The 20,855-nt window shown below is 37.8% G+C and overlaps 1 protein-coding gene across 4 annotated transcripts in view; it reads right to left on the bottom strand.

Moving 5' to 3' along the window:
- Nucleotides 1–538: 538 nt before the first annotated feature.
- RNGTT (RNA guanylyltransferase and 5'-phosphatase) overlaps nucleotides 539–20,855 on the bottom strand; it is a 198,369-nt gene continuing 178,052 nt past the window's right edge. For all 4 annotated transcript variants that reach the window (XM_014530074.1, XM_005858392.2, XM_014530073.1 and 1 more), the window contains 2 exons: nucleotides 4,594–4,717; nucleotides 539–3,154 (listed from right to left, as the gene is read on the bottom strand). In XM_014530074.1, the coding sequence (XP_014385560.1) occupies nucleotides 2,994–3,154; nucleotides 4,594–4,717 (285 nt within the window). In that variant the 3' untranslated portion in view covers nucleotides 539–2,993. The remainder of the gene's footprint in view (nucleotides 3,155–4,593; nucleotides 4,718–20,855) is intronic.

Here is a 20,855-nt window from a genome sequence, read left to right on the forward strand (position 1 = left end):
TGGTCCTTGACTTTCCAGGTTTTTTGGCCAGAAAGAACTATATATGTGGTTCAAAATAGTGGCATCATTTAAACATTTAAAAAATGACAAATATGATACTACAAAAATGCATAGTCAACAATACAAATTGGTAGGTCATTACTTAATCATTTTAGAATATTCATTGCTGAGTATTCTGAAAGAATTAAATGCATTAAAAAATAATGTAACAGAATATCTACCATATAAAAGAGTGCTAAAATAAGGTGGATGAATAGATTATACTTAAAACCATATAAAGATGAGTTTTCCCACACTCCAAAAACAAAAGGTGCAAACTATATCCCCCAATGCCATTCAAATTTCTTGGTCTCTCAGAAAGAAAAATAGAGGATTTTCCAAGTCTTATGCTAATTTTTAGAATGTGACACAACCACATAGATTATGTTGGGTCTGGCTGACAGCAGCAGAATCTGATGCCAGTAATAGAAGGGGCATAAAAGCATCAGTTAAATAAAAAGATACAAAGACATCATCACAAGTAACACAAAGTAGATACACTTTCTGTTATTTTAAGTCAGTAGTTTTATTACAATTCACACTGACACACATCAGAGAAGGAATGTCTGACATTTTCTGAGCATTTCACAGAAAGCAAATGTAACCATCCAGGTAGTCGAGTCATCCACATCTTTCCAAACACAATGCAAAAGCTTTTATATGTGATAACTCAGAAAAGCAAAATTTTCTATTCTTATCTACAAAACTTCAGTGTCAAAAATGGGTATTGTGAAGTGGGCTGAGAAGGGAAGTGTTTCCCTCCTGATGTTCCAAATCCTGGCTCCAGGTCCCACCACTCCCCTCCACGCTGACTTTTTAGATGACTCTTTATGATACTGCAGGTGGTAGTGTGTTCAGGGGCCACATGGGTTTACGTATAAGGCCAACTATTACACTTCACTATCACTGAAGAGAAAGGAAAGACTAAGGGAGTTAACTGCTGGAAAATGCACAAAGGCAAGGAGAAAATATCTGGGTGTATTAAAAATGAGATGCTCTTTTCACATAACTCATTTAAAAGGTTACAATTACCATAAACATTTAACTCCATTAAAGATCACTGGCAAAAGCTTGCTCTTAAATCAGAAGGGCTCTGCATTTACCCAGGCTCGGGAGAAAGCAACATATGATGTGAAAAGTCACTAATCCTGGTGAAGGAGCCATCAGACTATTTGGAGTTGCATAGACGATTTTTAGATCCGTTTTGTAGAAGACACTATGGAACCTTGACAAATTTCCATCTTTCTAGTCATGTGACAGTTGGGTGTTTTAATCCCTTCAGCACCCAAACACACAAGAGCATACCTAAAGTGACATTTTGGATAAATTCACTATACATTACATAACTCGGGGACAACAAAGGAGAGCACCTGAGCATGACGCTACTACTTCATATAGAAAAGCACTGCAGGAGAAAACTTTGTTTAAAAACATCTAAACCCAGGTGAATGTAAATACATTTTTGGTTAACCTGTGCTATCACATATACAAATCCTGTCAGATATTCAGTCTACTAGGTCAGTCATTTGGATTTTCATTTCTGACTGCATTAGTAGAAGAATATACACTGCTGCATATACTCACATATATATATATACATGCAGAGACATGTATAAAATTCAGGTCATGAAAAAAATTTAAAATACACATACTTAAAACCTGTATCTCTAAAAATAAATACATTAGCCTCTAACCGGCTAATTCTCAGTTCCTTCACAAACCAATCAGAACATGGTTTCTCAACAATGGCAGATGACCAATTAGCTGCTCTTTAAACCCATTATCTACCAGTAAACGTTATAAAATTCAGACATACAACAGAAATAACATTCCCAGAAGAAAATGTACATAGAATCCTGGCTTTGAAAAGAAATGTCTTGGCTTCCTTGATGTTTAGTTCCTACAGGTGCCTGCTCTGTGCCTCTGCGTCACATGGCAGTGGGAGAGGAATTGTGGTGACAAGCATGCTCCCTTCTCCACTCACACCACTTCCTAATCATGGGAGTCAGCTGGCATTTCTTTTGCTGTTCTGTTCGAGGGAACTCACACAGCATTGCTTGTGTTTGATATCACTCCTATAATCACAGTGAGTTTTGTGTGTTCACGTAATTTACAATGTGCTGATACCACTGAGGTAAAGCAGGAGCCCTGGCGTTTAAAAAAATGTCTCCCAGGGAACAACAGGTAAAGGGTCTGGTGGTGTAGACCTAGGTTCTATGAAGAGACTCAAAGCCACCACCAGGATGGACACACTGGCGATCTGACATTGCAGCTCAAACCACAGAGGCAAATGCAGAGAGATACTCAGTGCTCTTCCTTAGAGAGGATGCAGTTCACAAAACGGAGCTTTCCTTTTTCCTTCTACATGTCCACAAACAATTCTTAAAATGATAAAGCCAGACCACGTTGTTTAATGTATGCATTACTTAACAACCTTGTCATTTGTTTTTGAATACAAGAATGTCAGATATGGAGAAAATCCATGATAAAGGATAGGAAGAATGTTTAATGCCACTGCCTAAATTTTTTAAAAGGAAAATTTACCATAGCTGAAATACAACTTCTAAAAAATACAGTGTTCTAGGCGCTCACAGTTCCAGATTGATAACTTTATAAGTTAAAGGTAGAAGTTATCCATATATAAACAAGGCCTCTTTTTCATTGATTTCAATCTTGTTCAAACCTTTGGATATTTCAATCTTCAGATTCCACAAGGTAAGGCTGGGTTTATCAAATATAAATAAAATGTTTAAATCCATGATGTATTTATTGTAGCACTAAGAAAACAAATGAGTCAAATATTTACAGCCTGGCTACAATACTTTTCTTTAAAAAAAAAAAAATTCAAATGTGTATCAACATCAAGCCACATTGTTTGTTGAATTTCTCTGGCTGCAAATACAGCATTTTTCCTCATTCATCTCTCCTCTCAATCCTGAAGTCAGAGGCAGGACTTAGGTCAAAGGGCGCTGTCTTTTGGGAGGTGGTGGAGGCATGAGCTCCGTGTCAGGATCCAGATGATGCTTTCGTTTCTGTCCCTGAGAAGCTGCACATCTGTCAATGAACTCAAACAGAATCTCCTTGGTGACAGGGTTTGAGATGCTGTTGCACACAGCTGTGGACAAAGGGAGACACATCTCATGTAAGGGTTAATTAAGGCAGTGGAGTCACCACAGGGAGATGAGAAAGGGGACAGGTTTCCCTCCCATTATGCTAAACACCTCCACTTTACTGACTTAAGTGGCATGCTTCGGATTAAACTATTCTCCTCCCTCTCCCACCCTCCAAAAGAGTTTTTCCAGTAGCTATTCATTACTATACTATTAATTTTAAACCAAAACTTTAAGTACTTGGGTTATAAGCATGTATTCACTATAGTTTTCTGTCCCCCCACATAGTTCTTACAGGATTTTAACCTAGCATAGTGCATCACATTATAGACCATACTCAACTAAAATTTCTACAAAAAATATGTGCTACAGTCCACTCTTTCTCAGAAAACAGTCCACACTGAGAAATATATAGCTCAGCATCAGCCACCATTCCCACTGAATGGGCAGGTTTCACTGTAGCTGGTAGGTAATATTATTTTAATAACTTGTTTGAAGTAAAATAACTAATTTAAAAAAGCAAATTTTCTTATGTGATCAAAATTTAGTACCAGTCCTTTTAATTGTATTTACCAATTTGGTTTTTTGCGGGGGGAAAGATACTGGCTTAATTATTCCAATTTTCAGAATTAAGTCATCTTGTTTGAACTTATCTGCTAGTTCCAACAAGAACCTTTAAATGTATAAACAGTAACTTTTAAGCTGCAAAACTCTAACTGGCAATTTCTACATTTTCTCATAAGCTTATCGTTAATCATCACCACCACTGACTGAGCACTCTAGAAGTACTCGATTCTACTCACCTTTAATCTTGGTTTTTATATTTTTTTCCAACTCCACTAAAAATGCAATACAGGGCAACAACAGCCACTACTAGTTTACCTTATGAAGTTGTGTTGTTGCCCATGACAGAAACTCACTATTCTTAATTCCCAAAGCATTCATATTGTACCCAAAGAACATTCTAAATGATAGCAGAGCAGGTGCAGCGGTTGCCAACTGGTTGGTGACCGCTGGTTTAGGGTGTTGTTTTTTTTAGCAGCTTTCATTTACTTTGTTCTCCATTGTTTGTAGAGCTATTTTAGGAGCTGGAAATTACATTTCCCCCTGCTAATTTAGTCTTTTACCATCTGGTAAACAATGGTTATAGTTTTTAATAGAACTGAAATTATCATGACTCTTATTGTTATTGTTCAATAAATTCAACTTGTATACAGCCCATTATCCTGCCCTTTAAACTTCCCTCTTGGACACACGGCACAAACCCACAAGTCTATCTAAAGAGGAGAACCTACAAACCAACCAGAGCCGACCAGGGGGCAGACCTGGCACAACCTGATCCCAGCGAGCAAGGACGGGATCCAATGACTCTGCCCATCAAGAACAAGAGAGACAGTGCATTTTGTTGGTAATGTAACAAGCATTGGTAGGTTGCCACACTCACCCATGGCAGTGTTGTAGGCATTAGGAAAACTTTTGTCTGTTCTCTGTCTCATGAAGACCCAGCTGTTGTTCTCAAATTTGCATTCTATAATTTTGTTGTCATACTGTTTTAGGTCTTTTGTCACCTGTTTTAAAAGAGAATTGAGGATAATATTTAAAACGTTTGAAAGGATTTTAGCTTCCACTATGTGACAGACACATTAGGAAATGCCAAAAACATCTCAGGAACTCTCCATGCAGACCTCTTCGTCATCTGGGATGTCTAACCAAACCTAAGGCTATGGTACATACGCCCTTGTACATATGCTCATTAATGCGACATTTTATAAATAATTGTGAAAAACAGCTGTCGATATATAGTAATTAAAGGAAGCTAAGCAAAACCAGCCACTTTGGGGCCAAAGGCAAATGTGTTACCATAGGAATCAATGTCTTCAATATTGTCTGTGTCCCTATGGCTTTCAGAAATTGAATCTGTTGCTTACATTTCATCAACTTTCAAAAAGGTCTTACCATCTAAATTCCTATGTCAAAACCTAAAAAATGCCATTTAAAAGAAAAAGTTACACATAAAAAGTAACATTGGAATCACATTCAGGCAATGTGCATCCTAAATATCTTGCTTTTCAGGCAGTGATAATTAACCAAAAATCTAATCTTTAGGCTATTTATTACCCTTTCCAAACTAGTATGAGGTTAGAGATGAAGCTACTTTTGATTTTACTTGGTAGATTTTTTGGCTACTTCACCTCAGATGATTAAATATGGATTACAACTTACTCCATCAAAGCTAACAAGTATCCATGGTAACTATAAAACCTTTTAAAAGATATTTCATCAGACTGTGAGGATGGTTTTCATAAATAGGAACCTAAGCTTATCTTTGCAGTTTTCAAATCAAATGCCAGTCATGGTAATATTTTAATTCTGTCCTCATCTTTCCCAGCTAACAACTTTTCCTCACAATATGGTAGATTGCAATCATTTAACTTCATTAGCATTATTTGAAATGCTCTCATTTTTCTACCCACATATTCACTACCACCTAGGAATATGAAGGGAAGCAAATTTAAAAGATGCTTTCAATTCACAGATTAGGCAGTGCATGTCTTCATAAAAGCTTTCAAATTGTATTCTTCTTCCCTTAATGAGTATTACACTTGATTGGACTATTTGCATTTTCAACAAATCCAACAGGTCCAGTACATTCAGTGGCTCTGGAACCAGACCTGCCCAAAACAGTGATATTCCACTTAACAAACTTGCTAAATTAATTCTCAAATATTCATTGTTCTAGTCTCAATTTTCCCCTGGTCCTTCATAGGGATCCACCTCTTTTAATTTGATACATTATCTATATTCAAGTATTAGGCAACTAATTCAGTGAGGAAACCCAGTTATGTTAAACCATATGTAGGATCAAACAGAAATAAGTTTCTAAACCTTTCATAGTTTCCATTTTCTAATTTCTAAAATGGGCAAAGGATTCCTAATTTACTGAGATTCTGGAAAAATAATAAGTGAAAGTGCCTGGCACATAGTTGCCAACTGGTAAACTTCATAATTGAATATAAAACTGGGAAGTGAAACATTGCTTATTTTAAAAAACTACCTTACAAGGAAATTCATGAAAGAAACCAGGATAACATGGAAAAATACACTTTGGAAACAGCTGTCAAGAAAACTGTACCATATGCATTCTATAAGAATGGTTTACTACCCACAATATGCAGTCTGTACTTTTACTGACTAGCAATTGTAGTCAGTCTTTATCATTTGGCTAATCATTCTTGTGTTCCTGGTTTCAGAATTGCTATAAATTATGTGTTGCTCAATCTGACTACAGCAATTAAGCACTATTATTAAGTGTCTGTGAATGTACTTGGGCATGCAGTAACAATCCGGAAAACAGAGCTTTTCAGAAAATGCATACACCTCCACTACACTAACCTAACCTTATTTCCATGTTCAAGAACACCACATTGTCCATGATCACACCAGTTATATTGCCAAGACATACCACTGCAAGGTACTCAATTGGTCAGGTGGTAAAATATATTTAACTGGTAAAAATAATATCTCCCATAGGTGCACAAATTAAGCCAGTTTTCACTAATGGTCAGATCAAGACAATAATTGGCATATAGAGGAGGAGCTTAACTTTACTATCCAAATTCTAATTTGTTACTATGACAATAATCATCCTCAGCCTATTACATATTATTATTTACTAAAACAGGACTCCATTAGGACTTCTATAATAAACTCTGGTTATCCTAATCTGAGTTAATAAGAAATTGGAAATAATAAGAATAAAATGTTTATAAATCAGGATTTCACATCTGTACCTACAATTACATTTAACTAATTATATTTTATTGTTGTTTTAAAAAAGAAGAGCAATCGACAGTGTATTTTATATTGAAATATTTTTTCATGTGCCCATTTTATTGAGTACCACACTCTTAATACTATTTGAATCTACCAATAACCTGGGGTTAATAGACAGTCAGATGAAAGTGAATCTAATACCTCTGAAGATTTTAAATTCGCAGCCCAATGATAATACCTAGAATGCAGGGTCTAAGGCAGGTAGAATCACAGTTGCTCCACTCTGCACTGTTTTACAGAATACTTTTTGTAGTCTAGGTGGCTGGGCACACTACCAAGTCACAAAAGGCAAACTATCAATGTTGGCTAAACTGACCTGTGTGGATCCTGAGAAAGAAAACACCTACTAAAAAGGGCTCCCGGTAGCTAGATAACTGGGCTGAAACAAAAATAAATAAATAAATAAAAACCTCCAGCGTACTAGCCATTTCTACACAGGGGCCTTTCATGCAAACTGCACTTTAGGGAGAAGCCTGCACTCTACTGCCCACCTGCACTGTGTTTCTGCCATCTGATTCAGCCCTTATAAAGGAGTTCCTGGAATCCTTTTTCAACCAATAAGACTGAGGCTTTTGCCATCCATCAAAGCTGCACAACTCCCACCAGCTTCTTCACTGACCAATTAGAGTGCCTCCTTTCTGACCAATCAAACTGTGAGAATTTGGAGAACTCATTTGCATGAGGACAGACCAATCAGGGACCAGGGTTGGGGACTTCTGTGTATGTATGTCAGCTCCCCTTTGGCTCTGGGAGCATACTCTTTCCCTTTCCACTGAAGACTGCATTTCCCTGGCTGGAGCTGAAACACCAAAGATGTCTCACTGAAGCAGGGCAGAGCAGACTAGCATCGAGCAGAGTAGAGCTGTCTAGCTCAGTGATTTTCAGTCATTTTCATCTCATGACACATATAAACTACTAAAATTCTGTGGCACACCAAAAAAAAAAATGTATTTTTTTTGCCAATCTGACAAAAACAATAGGTATAATTTTGATTGTGTTGGCTGTTGCCTTTTTTTAAATTTGATAATCTACAGGAAAAGAGGTCGGTGCCCCTGACTAAATAGTCAGGTATTACATGTTTTAAAAATTCCTGGGGCACACAAGTTGAAAATTGCTAGTTTAGCTAGAGAGGGGCCTAGCCCCAGGGTTATCTCACATGTATCACAATCGATCTGTTTGCACTGAATAAAGTTTCCTTCTTCACTGCACCCCAAATTGGGGATTCTTGTTGGGGCTGAATTGGTGCCAACAACCATGGGTTGGCACCTGCACAGAGCAGGCAAAGACACGTTGCTATTTCTAGTGGGACAGAAGCCTCTAGAACTTACTGCCCTTGCTCTGTGCCAGCTGTTTTCTTATCAAGAGCTCATCCTTCTTTTAGAGAAACTGCACAGAGGCTTGAGGGGAGGGAGATTTCTCTGAACTAATTTGCTCTGGAGACACTTTAAAATAATAAAAATCCTTAGAATTGGAAAGGCACCAGTGAGTTGTGGTTGTTTTTTTTTTTTTTTTTTTACTTTCAATTTTGAAATAATTTTAGAGTCACAGAAAAGTTGCCAAGGTAGTATAGAGTTCCAGTATTTCAGTCACACCTAATGTTCATATTTTACAACACTATTAACTAAACTACAGATTTTATTCGGACTTCATCAGTTTGTCCATTAATGCCTTTACTTGTTCAAAAATCCAGCCCAAGAAACCTCATTGCATTTAAGTGTCATGTCTCCATGTTCTCTTCTAATCTGTGATAGTTTTTCAGACTGTCCTTGACACTCTAGGAGAGTACTAGTCAGATATTTGTAGGATGTTCCTCAGTTTGGGGTTTTCTGATGATTAGACTGAGGTTATGGATTTTGGGAGAAAATGCAAGAGAGGTGAAGTGCATAATATCTGGGGGTATAGGTATCAACATTGTTTATTACTGGTGATGTTTATCCTGATCACTTTGTTAAGATGGTATCTGCCAGGTTTCTCTACTGTAAAGTGACTATTTTTCTCCCTTCCACACTCTATTGGTTAATTACTAGTCACCATGCCCAGCCCCACTCAACAAAAAGGGAAGTAAGCCCCACCTCCTGGAAGGAAGGGTATCAAAGACTATGTGGACATTTGCTAAAACTACCACAGAAATTAATAAGTTTCTCTAGAGCTATTTTAAGGCTATACAAATATTCTGTTTCTCCTTAATGTTTCACTCATTAATTTGAGCATTCATCCGTGAATCCTGCCTACAGCAGTCTTTACTGTGGTATCCTAATGGAATATTCTCCTTTATCCATTCCTTATACATTTATTACTTAGACTTTCTGTAAGGAAGACCTATCTCTTCTCCCTCATTTATCTGCTTATCTATATCATTACTGACTCATAGATATTTATTTTATTCGTTTATAATTAAATACTATTGTCATTTATTTTGTTGCTCAAATTGTTCCAGTTTTGGCCCTGGCTACTCTCTCAGGTTGACTCCTGTGTCCTTTTAACTTGCTTCCACTTTCACTTACAAAATAAATATGTTTTTGGCATTTACTTTCTGTCAACACAAGATATTACTCCAGGCTCATCTGGTGTTTTCTCTGCTCCCAGGTCTAGAGTCAGGCCTGGGGCCCTCTACCAGAATTTTATAGTCCACTACGAAACAGTCCACTACAAAAGTATTGCCACTACTTGTTTTAATCAGAATTTAAAATTATTTTTGAGAGAAAGAGAGGGAGGGAGAAAGAGAAGGAATGAAAGTGAGAATGAGAAGAGAGAGAGATGGGGGGAATGACAATGAAACATATTATAGATATGATATGTTTGTACTTAGAGGTTTCCAACTCATCTTCTGTGAACTGCTCTCTGGAGCTAAGTTACATTGGCCATTTCTTTCTTTTCTGAAGTTATAATTTTTCATTTTGATAATTCAAGTTCTACCTCTATAGTGTGACAGGAAGTATATTTTTTAAATGTATCTTAATTAGATGAACTCAAACAAAACTCTTATTTTTATGTAAATAACTTCAATTTCTAGTACTAACGAAGGCAGAGAAAATAAAACAAGTGAGACAGAAATAAAATGGAATTATATGTTTTCCTTATGGTATAAGACTAATACAAACAGATTAAATCTGAATTATTAGACAAATAATCTTTTACAAAATTAGGGCCATGATATATTATGTTTAGAAAGTGTATCCATTTACTGGAAAAAGTAGAGCATTTGACTAGTTGCCCTTTAAAAATATACCAGACTCGATCTACCACTTAAAACACAAGTCCCTCCGCTAAAATGTAGTTACGTTTGTGCCTCTATAATGAAAAACTACTGTGTAAACAACACACCTTGCATTTGCTAAGTTAGAAACACAGCAGCAGGGAGTCTCTACCTCTTATATGAAGGAGGTCTTCAAGCAAGTGTTCAACTAATGAAAATAGCCAATAAAAAGAAAGCAGCTAAAACTCTGTCTTTTTTAAATCCTAAAAATAAGTCATAACTTCTGGATATGAAACTTCGAGTAAGCTATAGGTTATTACCTTCTAATAAAATCAGTTAGTCATAGTTATTCAAAATATAATAAATCTTCATATAAAATAACTGGACAGCCCTGGCCGATGTGGCTCAGTTGGTTGGGCATTGTCCTGTGCACTGAAAAGTTGTTAGTTCGATTCCCGTCAGGGCACATGCCTGGGTTTGGGGCTCGATCCCTGGTAGAGGGTGTGCAGGAGACAGCCGATTGATGTTTCGCTTTCACATCAATGTTTCTTTCTCTCTCCCCCTCTTCCTTCCTCTCTCTCTAAAAATCAATGACAAAATATTTTTTAAATCCTATATAATAAAGAGCTAATATGCCAATTAGACCAAACAGGAAAACAACCGTCCGGACGAAGCCAGGGCTGCGAGGGCTGGCTGGAGCTGCAAGGGTCGAGCCCCCTGCATGAATTTCGTGCGTGTATTGGGCCTCTAGTAGACAGATAAAACAACACGTTAGTAGTGGTTATTAGCGGATGATGGAATTAGGAATGACTTATTTTCTTCTTTGTATTTTGCTGTATTTTCTAAACTTCCAAAAGTATACATATTTAACGTTAAATTTTTTAACAATAAAATATTCCTAAGATAAATCATTTCAATAAAAATGATAAACGTAAGGTTGGCTTTTTTCCTCCTTTTTAATTAAATTTATTGGGGGGATATTGCTTAATATGATCATATAGGTTTCAGGTGTGGGTTTCTATGTTACAAGATCTGTATATTGCACCAGGTGCCCACCATCCAAAGTCAATCTTCTCTAATCACCATGTATTAGGACCTGCCTTTAGCCCCTACCCCCTTCCCTCTAGCAACCATTACACTGCGTTTGTCTTTTAATATCCTATATAATAAAGAGCTAATATGCTAATTAGACCAGATGGCGGAAGGACCAGTGGGCAGAGGTCGCGATCGCGGGGCCGCAAGGCAGCTGGAGCCGTGAGGGCCGAGGCAGCTGGGGCTGTGAAGGCCTACTCTTGCACGAATTTCGTGCATCAGGCCTCTAGTAGAGGTATAAAACAATAAGAAGAGATGAACATTTAAATAGAAAACAAAAGAGTCTTGGGAAAAGGGTCTAAGTCCACAGTTCACAAACTGTGCAATGAGAATGCAGGGTGCTGCAACAAACTAACAGAGGCACTGTGGGGTATTTTAAATTTTTAGAGAAAGATGTGTTGGACACCATGCAAACTACTAGCTGAAGATAGTTCACAGTTTTCATGTGAGATTCCTTTAGATGGCACTATATCTTTACAAAGCTGAGTGTTTGGTATTTATTGTGATAAAAACCAAGTATCACAAAAGTCAGTGTGGAACAGTAAATGAGACTGGTGGTGTAGGATCTGATCCCAAGGTTTGAGAAGTTATGCAGTCCTTCACATGTGCTAAATAGTTAGGACATAAACACAAGCTGATTGTATCTATCCACTTCATAAATGGCACCTGTTAGGTATTTCTTGTGGTTTGAGGTGCTGTGTATGAGGCAAAATCAAGAAAGTTTGACAACCTCTGACCTTCATTCATCCTTTCCCAGATCCTAGTCTCTAAACTCACACATAGCCTTCTAGCACTTAGTAGAAACCAAACAGAGTAGTAAAAAACCCTGCTTAAGGTACAGAAAATAGAACTGGTACAGAATGAGAACTTCAAGTTAATTTCATTAGTTTGATTTAGATCACTAAAATATGTGCCCCTCATTGATCTCCCCATTATCAGTACAGTACCCAGTCCAGGGTAGATCCTCAGGGAGAGTGTTTACTGAATTCAAGAGAATCATGAGCCTCTGGTTTATCAACCAGTTTTCCTGTCAATGGCTGGTTAAGTAAAGTAAGCTAGCACTAGCTCTAGCCTTACTCTACCTCCTTCCTTCTTTCCACTCCTCCCCTACCCCCACCACCCCCCAAACAAAACAAAAAAAGGTTTAAATATCTTAAATATCCTCAATTTGTCATTTGAATAAACACAATGCATTTGTACTCTCTATTTCTGATGCCTAAGGTGGAGGTGATGCCATGACCACTCTTTGCTATCATGGTATTAAAGGCAGCATATCCCCTTTGGCAGTGAAGAACAAGTAGAGGAAAGGGAAAGATAAAAGAGGATTTCGTGTCTTCATCCCTTTATTGGTCAGGCAATATCAACCATGTCTAGAACTGTATGATTCACCTTTATATATGTAAATATTAATAGCTTACTTATTGAGCACTTAGTATGTGCAAAGCATTATAAATCCGTGATCGACACACATATAATCTCATTTAATTTGTACCACAACCTTATGAGGTAGGAATTATATTGCTGCCCTTCGAAAGGCATGGAGACTAAAAGCTTAAAGTAGTTAAATATCTCACTGAGAGTCACAGACCTAAAAAATAAAAACAGACAAGTCTCAAATATAGGTCTTCCTGTCCAATGTCAAAATGCCATTTTATATCCCACTAGCTATTACAGAGCCTGGCACTCTGTGGACAATAAATACAGAATGAAACAAACAGGGTTATTTTCCTATCCAGATTTTGTCTGATATTGGGTACAGAAACTTCTGCACATATAAGCTTAAAAACAGTCATGCGAAAACACAAGACATTGGACCTAACTCAGCCACCATACTAAGCTGTAAAACTATCCTTCCTGCCATGTGACAAATACTGAGCAGCCATGTGCCAGGCACAGGTTTGCAGACTGGTGATACAGACATGGTCCCTACTCTTTAAATGCACAGTCTAGGAATTAGCAAATAATTACAAATTATGATAAAGGCTATGAAAAATAGGCTATATAATAGAGACTGCTGCAGGGGGAAAGATACTTGATTTTAAGTGGAGTAGTCTTGAGGAGATGATATTAAGGTTGAGATTTACAGGATGATAAGAAGCCAGTTTATAGGAAGAATGAAGGTAGGGAGAAAGAAGGGAAATAAGTAGGAGTGAGTGGAGGGATACACACACTTCAAGAAGTGATTAACAGGATGTCTGAAAGCCTGAGGTGAAACCGTTCTTAAGATATTAAAGAAACAAAAAATAATATTCTGTAGAAGCCTTTGAAAGGGGTCCCACATAAGCCTCACTCATTCTCAAACTATCTTATACCCTTTTATATCACACTAGGGGCCTGGTGCACAAAATTTGTGCACGGGCAATGTCCCTAGGCCTGGCTGGCCATCAGGGCCGATCGAGACCTTTTGGCTGCGGGCCGGGGCCTCGCTTCCCTGGCTGCTGGATGCCGGCCGGGGCCTTCCTTTGTTCTGCGCCACTCCCTGGTGGTCAGCGCATGTCATAGCAAGGGATTGAACTATCGGTCTCCCAATCAAACTCCCAAGGGGACACTTTGCATATTAGCTTTTTATTATATAGGAGATATATATATAGATATATATAGATATATATAGATATATAGAGTCTAGCTGCCTATATGTCATCTTTATTTGAATGTCTCATAGACTTCTCAAGCCCAACATGTTCAAAACTCAACTTCCCATCTTTCCCCAAATCTATTTCTTCTCTTGTCTTCTCTACCTTAATAAACGGTAGCTCCACTCACTCAGCTTCTCATGACAAAAACTTTGGTGTTTGGCTGATCCCTTTCCCTTTTATTTTTCCTCATATTCAATCCATTACACGAGCCTACCAATTCAACCTCCAAAATTTATTCTGCATGTGTCTATATGTCCCCTCTCATACTGCCATTATCATAGTCCAAGCCATCACTGTCTCTCAAACTCCTGCAACAGCTTCCACATGAGTCTCTTCTACATTTTCCCATCCTGTCCATTCAAATTCTAGGCTTTTGTGAATCAAAACCCCGTGTTCTCCTTTTTCCTAAGAATCCAGGCTCTAAGTTGAAAAAATATAAAAGGAGGCAAAAGCAGACTACACTTGTGGATGCTTTTACTTCTTGTGTAATAAACTGTAATTAAGGAATTACTTCCATGAATTGCATTCCACTTGGGAGTCGGTGGGTGGAAGATGAAGTGATATGTGATAGGTGAAGGACAGAAGGGCATAACATATTAGGACAAGCACAATGTCTATCAAGTTTCTTTTCCTTCACTTTCCAAATGCACTCCATTCTGACCTGCATCATCACTGCTGTTTGCTATTCTTGTTGCAGCACAAACCACAAATCATAGCAAATTGCAGAATTTCTCAATCATTAAGGACTTACAATAGGTTAATTTTAAAATGGGCTGCACTTCACAGCTGCAAAGCTTTTGTCTGATTTCTAGACCAAATGAGAAGTCATTATTGGATTGAACAATCTTTCCATGGACATGACTTACAAAAGGAAAAGGCCATGTGGACAAAACAGGTAACTCTGCCAGGTAAGGTGAGGTAATGGTAATGGCTTACTAAATAGACTATCAAACAATGGCACAATGTACCGCTCCCTGTCTGTTTAGTACTGAGCATGATGAGAATTACAAGTAGATCATGGATTCAGTGCGTGCCTGGGATAACAAAAAAAATACAGAACCAAGGAAAGCTTTACAATCTACCATTAACATGGAGAGGAGATTAATGTGCAATAAGTATGTCTAACACTTTTTTTTCTTTCCAGATGGTTTTAAGTGTGATGCCAAACTTCCTGATGTTGCTTGTTTTTTTAAGGTTTTTTTTAAAGGTTTTTTGCCACAATCAAAGCAAATAAATAAGTCATAAAGTGTATCTGTCAGATTGAATTTGATAAATGTTCTATCTACCTTTGGGAGTAACAGACACCTATCTTAAAGTCATTTCAATGATCATGAAATAGCCAGCTTAAAGTTCACAATATATTGAATCTAATTTTTGAGCTAGGCAATTCATTAAGATATCAATGCATAGTTCACATTTACCTCACTGAGTCCTTCTTTTACTTTCTCAGGACTTGCTAACAATTTGAATCCAATAATGTTAATTTTTAAATTTCTTTAGCAATGTGTCCAGTTATATATAACTTTATCTCCTTCCTCTCACCCATTTTAAACCAAACTATTCAACTAGGCCCCTGTTAGAGACCTCAAGAGAACTGTCCTCTAGATAGATCTACATGGCATGTGGCAATAAACCAAATGCTACAATAGTAAGTGAAGATTTCTTTCCTGTTCTGCCTACCACTTAGAACACCAACAAAAATGCTGAAGTTCTTCCCTTCTGATCAACGACTCTACAAGATGACTCAGTTTGCTCTAGCAGCACTAACAGGCACCAAAGCCCACAGACCCATTCACCTTTGAATCATTAGTGTGGATACATAGAACTGCTTGGTTTAGTGATAAAGCTCTGGTGGTGACTAGGACCTCCCAGGATTCCTTTCTCTCAGGTCAATACAGGCTCCCACTGTGATCTTCTAAACATGGTGACCTGACTATGTTATGTCCAATTGGCAATTTAGTCATTCTTTTACTCTTTGCCATGCACAATGCATTGTACTTTCAGATATGCTTTCTCAACAACTATATTTCTTCTTCTTTGAGAAAGAAGTCCTGGAGTTATTGACAAAGTCATTACATATATACAGAGTGATAATAACACTACTCAGAACCCTAGGAGATCCTATTTTCTGTCTCCATGTACTCTTTAAATGACATTCACAATGGGATTTATTTAAATCTGCCTCATCAGCTCCAGGTATTGAGGATGTCAAAAACCATTCAGAAGATGTTGAAAGTTTGAAAATGATTATAATAAATTATCTGCATCAAGTTTCACACTCCCTAAATACCTTCTTCAAAAAAAATTTTTTTCCAAAGCACATCACAGTTGCCCTTCTTAAAATTCAGTATTTCAGAGCTGATAAAAAAAACTTTGAACTCATCAAATCAAACACTTCTACTCAGAAATATTCAAGTACTAAATGCATCTCCCATTATCTTTATTAATTAGTGTATCTTTATTTGTGAACATTCATGCATTGAGAAGATATAAAACCAGGGGGAAGGAGCAAATTCATTATTTTGGTGACTTGTACTCAAAACGAACTTAATGTTTTTACCCAAGCTATTTATTTTCATCCAAGATTTTAAAAGAAAATACTTACTTTTAAAATTATTGACTGAGGGGTATTTTTTCCTTCATGGGGAAGGGAAGGGGAGAGAAGTGACATTTATTAACTACCTGCCATGTAGCCAGCACTATGCAGGGCACTTTTATATACATTATGCTTTTTATAATAATGAGGAAATTGAGGATCAAAGTATTTAATTGTTTCAAGGCTGTGTTTGGATCTAGAACTCTAAATCATACTACCTCTTGGTAATATCTAGGAAATCAACATACTAGGGGGAAAGGAAAGTTTTATTACTGTTCACTCCTAATCAAGAAATTACTAAATAGTTACACCAAAGAGCTAATGGAGTTAGCAGTCACCATAATGTAAAACAGATATGTGGACTCTAGAGGTCACATTAAGTTTAATGCAATATAATCTTCTATAACAGAAATGAGCAGAAATATAGGCTGCATGTGAGAAAAATAAGCAGACAAAAAACAGACAAACAAACACCCACCAGTCTAAAGTGCCACAGGTTTGCTAATACTAGTCTGAAGAAAGAGGTCTGGAAAGAAGTTAGGAGGAACAAAGGGAGAGAAATCTCAAAATTGCGTAGGAGAAGACAAAGGAAGTTAGTTCTAAGTGTCCTACGCCAGGCCTGTGAAATGGAGATAGAGAGTTTTTCAGTTGAGTAATAGTCAACAAAGAAAGATACCCAGTGATGATTAGAGCTGGGTAATTTTTTAGTATGCTCTAGCAATTTATAAGTCTTTTCTGTCCTGGTTTATCTGCTTTTATTTCCAAACTTGGGGGAAAAAAGGCATCTTTGCAAAGAATTATGCATGTATCTAACATGAAAACAAAACAAAACTGGCTATTATCTAAAGATTTCTACATTCAAATATCTGATTGTCCAATCTGTGAGAGATCAGAATTGTCCTAATTCCCAACTCCTGGAGATTTCACTAGAAACCAGCTTAAATTTCTCATTTGGTTTCCTCCCTCGCCCACCCCCCACACTCCCTTAGATTACTGTCCTATCTTTGGTGAAGATAATGAGAATGTCTCCTAGTGGGAATAATGAACAAAAATCAAAATAACATGGGCAAAAAGTCCTCCTATCTTTGCACGTTCACCACTCAACTGTTCTTATCAAGCCTTCTGAAAGTCTATTTTAATAAGGTGGCTGTGGTTACCTATCAGGAAGGAAATTATTTTCTAGACTATAGTGCTAAAGGACTTGGAATTAAGTCTGAGGATAAATAAGGTAGGTGGCTTTACATCTTTTCTCTAAAAATAATCTAACACAATCTTGGTGCTTAATAAAAATAATATATCAAGTAAGCAGTATGCTTGGCAGGGATGCTTTTAAATCATCAGTATTTTATGAGACATTTTCACACTAGCATGCCTCCCTCTAATGTTTAAAAGTCAGCTCAGTTCCATGACCATCAGAAATCACTGCGTGGGTCTTTGAAAAGTGCTCCTCCCACCAATGCCATGCTGTCTGTGCCTTTGCCGACTTTTAGGCCAGTACACCTGTGACCCTGAGCTCCTGTAGCTTCCACTGTGGTGGCTGTCGTGCCAGCAGTGCACTAGCTACACAAGGTTCTGCTCTCACCAAATGACAGTACAGGAAGGATGTTTGTTTTCGAGTTTATTTAAAATCGGAGAGAGTGTTGGACAGTAACAAGCTGGGAACACTACAGCATCTCCTTTGCTCGCCAGCTGCCACCAGAAGACCTGGTGATCACCTCTCGGTACTGCGCTGTGCCCAGAGGCTCCAAATTATCACGGCTTTAACTGTCTTGCCACCACACTTCAGATGTTACCACTCTCATTTCCATTTTTGCTTTTGGAATATTCCAGGAACAACGGTCCTTCGAATCCTACCGTCTAATTGGTGCTAAATTTACATGTGGTCATGCTTCCCCAACTTTGGTGTTAAATGGGTATTCTAGTCCTTTTCTGTCCTTAGGAAAGGGGTTGGGGTAAGTCCCTGTTTTAACTATCACTAGCACTTGAAAGCTGTGTAGCCCCACTCCATAGCCTGCTGATACCAGAGAAAGAGCTGGATGTAATCCCAAATTAAATCATGAAATATGAACTCAAGTTACACTGGTTGATAATGGTTTGGCAAGTTAGAGAACATGGCAGAATGAACATTGGGACTTTTTTTTTTTTTAATCTGCCATGAAAAAAGGAATAGTAGCTTATTCTTAGTTGCATTTCTTTTTGCTGGTTTTGTTTTGTACCGACTTGGTTTTTTGTGCTTAACTAACTCTTTAGAAACCAAAACCCAACAGTGAGAACAATTATGTTGATAATGCCAGGAAATTTGTTTGCTTTGTTAAATTGAGCTTCAAAAGCACTTCAATTGAACATACATTTGTGATCACAAGTAAGGCCTATTCTTATGTCCATTTAAAATGTTTACTTTATTACAGCTTATTATAAATGTGAGTCTGAAATGCAGCACCATGACTGCTCAATTTCCAGGCCACAATTTTATGATAATCATATGAAATGTATTCATGTGTCAACAGACGGCCTAACAATGCCCAAATGGGGTTGTTCTCAGCTCTGTATTTCCAAAGGCCGCACAGTTCTATGCTCCATAGCATAAGACACTGCTATAAGCAGCACTCTGAGAATTTTAACTTAGTTTATAACATGTACTATTTGGCTATACTTACTCAGTTTAATTGTTACTATCTCAGAATACAGGTGAACTCCTACAAGAAAACAGATCCTAAATACCCAAACGTGAATGGGATAAACGAGTTCATACTTTACTCTATGGTTGGATTTATCTTTTTAAGGCAGCCTTCAAGAACCAGAGGGAATGACACTGGAGAACTCCTCTGTACTTGATGTTCCTACTGCACGTGTAAATACTGGAAAATACCTTCTGTCCCCCTGGCCCCTCACAAGAGTGAGCAAGCACATATGCAGACCCAATAATGGGAAATGGATAATGCATCTGGAGGTGCCCTGGCTCTTAAGTATTGGTTTCTCTGTAGCTCTCATGAGGAGGCTGCCCTGGCAGGCAAACCCACTCATCTATCTCTTCCATAGTCCCCCTTAGGCACCACATGCTGGCAGAGAAAAGCTTAGGCTTGATTTAATAATTTCAGGTGACATATTTCTCTAGAGAACTGAGCCTATTTTACCAGCTCCTGAAATATCAAGATACATTGTTTTAGAGTATAATTCCTTCCTCTTACATGATAAGCTCCTTGAACAAACAAAACAGGGGCCCTTGTTTTGTTCACTGCCACATCCCGCTGAACACATAATAGGTGCTCAATAAATAAGTGTTGAAAGAAAAAGCTTTGGTGAACATTACACAGATAAATTATTAGAATGACATCAAGATTTCAAAACATTCCAGCCACTATTAAATTATTTTCATCCTCTGGACTGACCAGGCTCTCTTGCTGCACACCTCTAATGGCAGGTATGTCATCTTCTCTTCCCTTCTGGCTAGCCACTTCTCTTTACCAGGGTCACTCTCTCTGGGAGGCCCTCTCTAATGCCACCGATTCTTGTGCTTCTTTGAGACACTTTCATACTACCTTATTGTTTCATTATCTTAGAGGGATGACCTATTGAAATGTCTCCTGCTTGACAATAAAGCTCAATCAAAATGAACTTTAATAGTGTAGCACATAGTATTAAAATTGAAATTTTCATATGCATATACATGTAAAATTATGTACTTTGAGCCTGAAAACCAAGCCAAACCAAAATAGAATAAGCCCAAACTAATTACATAGTCATATGGGTAATTAGTAGTTGAATCAACCACAGCTCTCTGAGAAGTCCCTCTAAACCAGCGGTTCTCAACCTGTGGGTCGCGACCCCTTTGGGGGTTGAACGACCCTTTCACAGGGGTCGCCTAAGACTATCGGAAAACACATATATAATTACATATTGTTTTTGTGATTAATCACTATGCATTAATTATGTTCAATTTGTAACAATGAAATTGGGGGTCACCACAACATGAGGAACTGTATTAAAGGGTTGCGGCGTTAGGAAGGTTGAGAACCACTGCTCTAAACCATGCTGCCACATAAAATTTGGCTCCTCCTACCTTTTTGGATGTGGTTATGATTTCCAGTAAAAAAAGGACCAGGATGTTAGCGATTGGTGGAAATGAAAGGGGAAATAGGGAGCAGAGAGAAAGCAACTAAACTGTCTACCAAGCACTTTTATGTCAGATAGGACATACAAATGGACAGATGAAATAGTTAATGCATGCCACTGCATCATCTATACTAATAATAGAGGAATATGCAAATTGTCCAGGACGCCGTCACTGTAACAGTAATGAGCGAACAGCAGGCTGCGTGGGGCAACAAGGCCGGCGGGGGGGTGGGGTTTGG

The sequence above is a fragment of the Myotis brandtii genome, unplaced genomic scaffold (genome assembly GCF_000412655.1).
Source record: "Myotis brandtii unplaced genomic scaffold, ASM41265v1 scaffold1171, whole genome shotgun sequence".
In the NCBI taxonomy this organism is placed as follows: domain Eukaryota; kingdom Metazoa; phylum Chordata; class Mammalia; order Chiroptera; family Vespertilionidae; genus Myotis; species Myotis brandtii.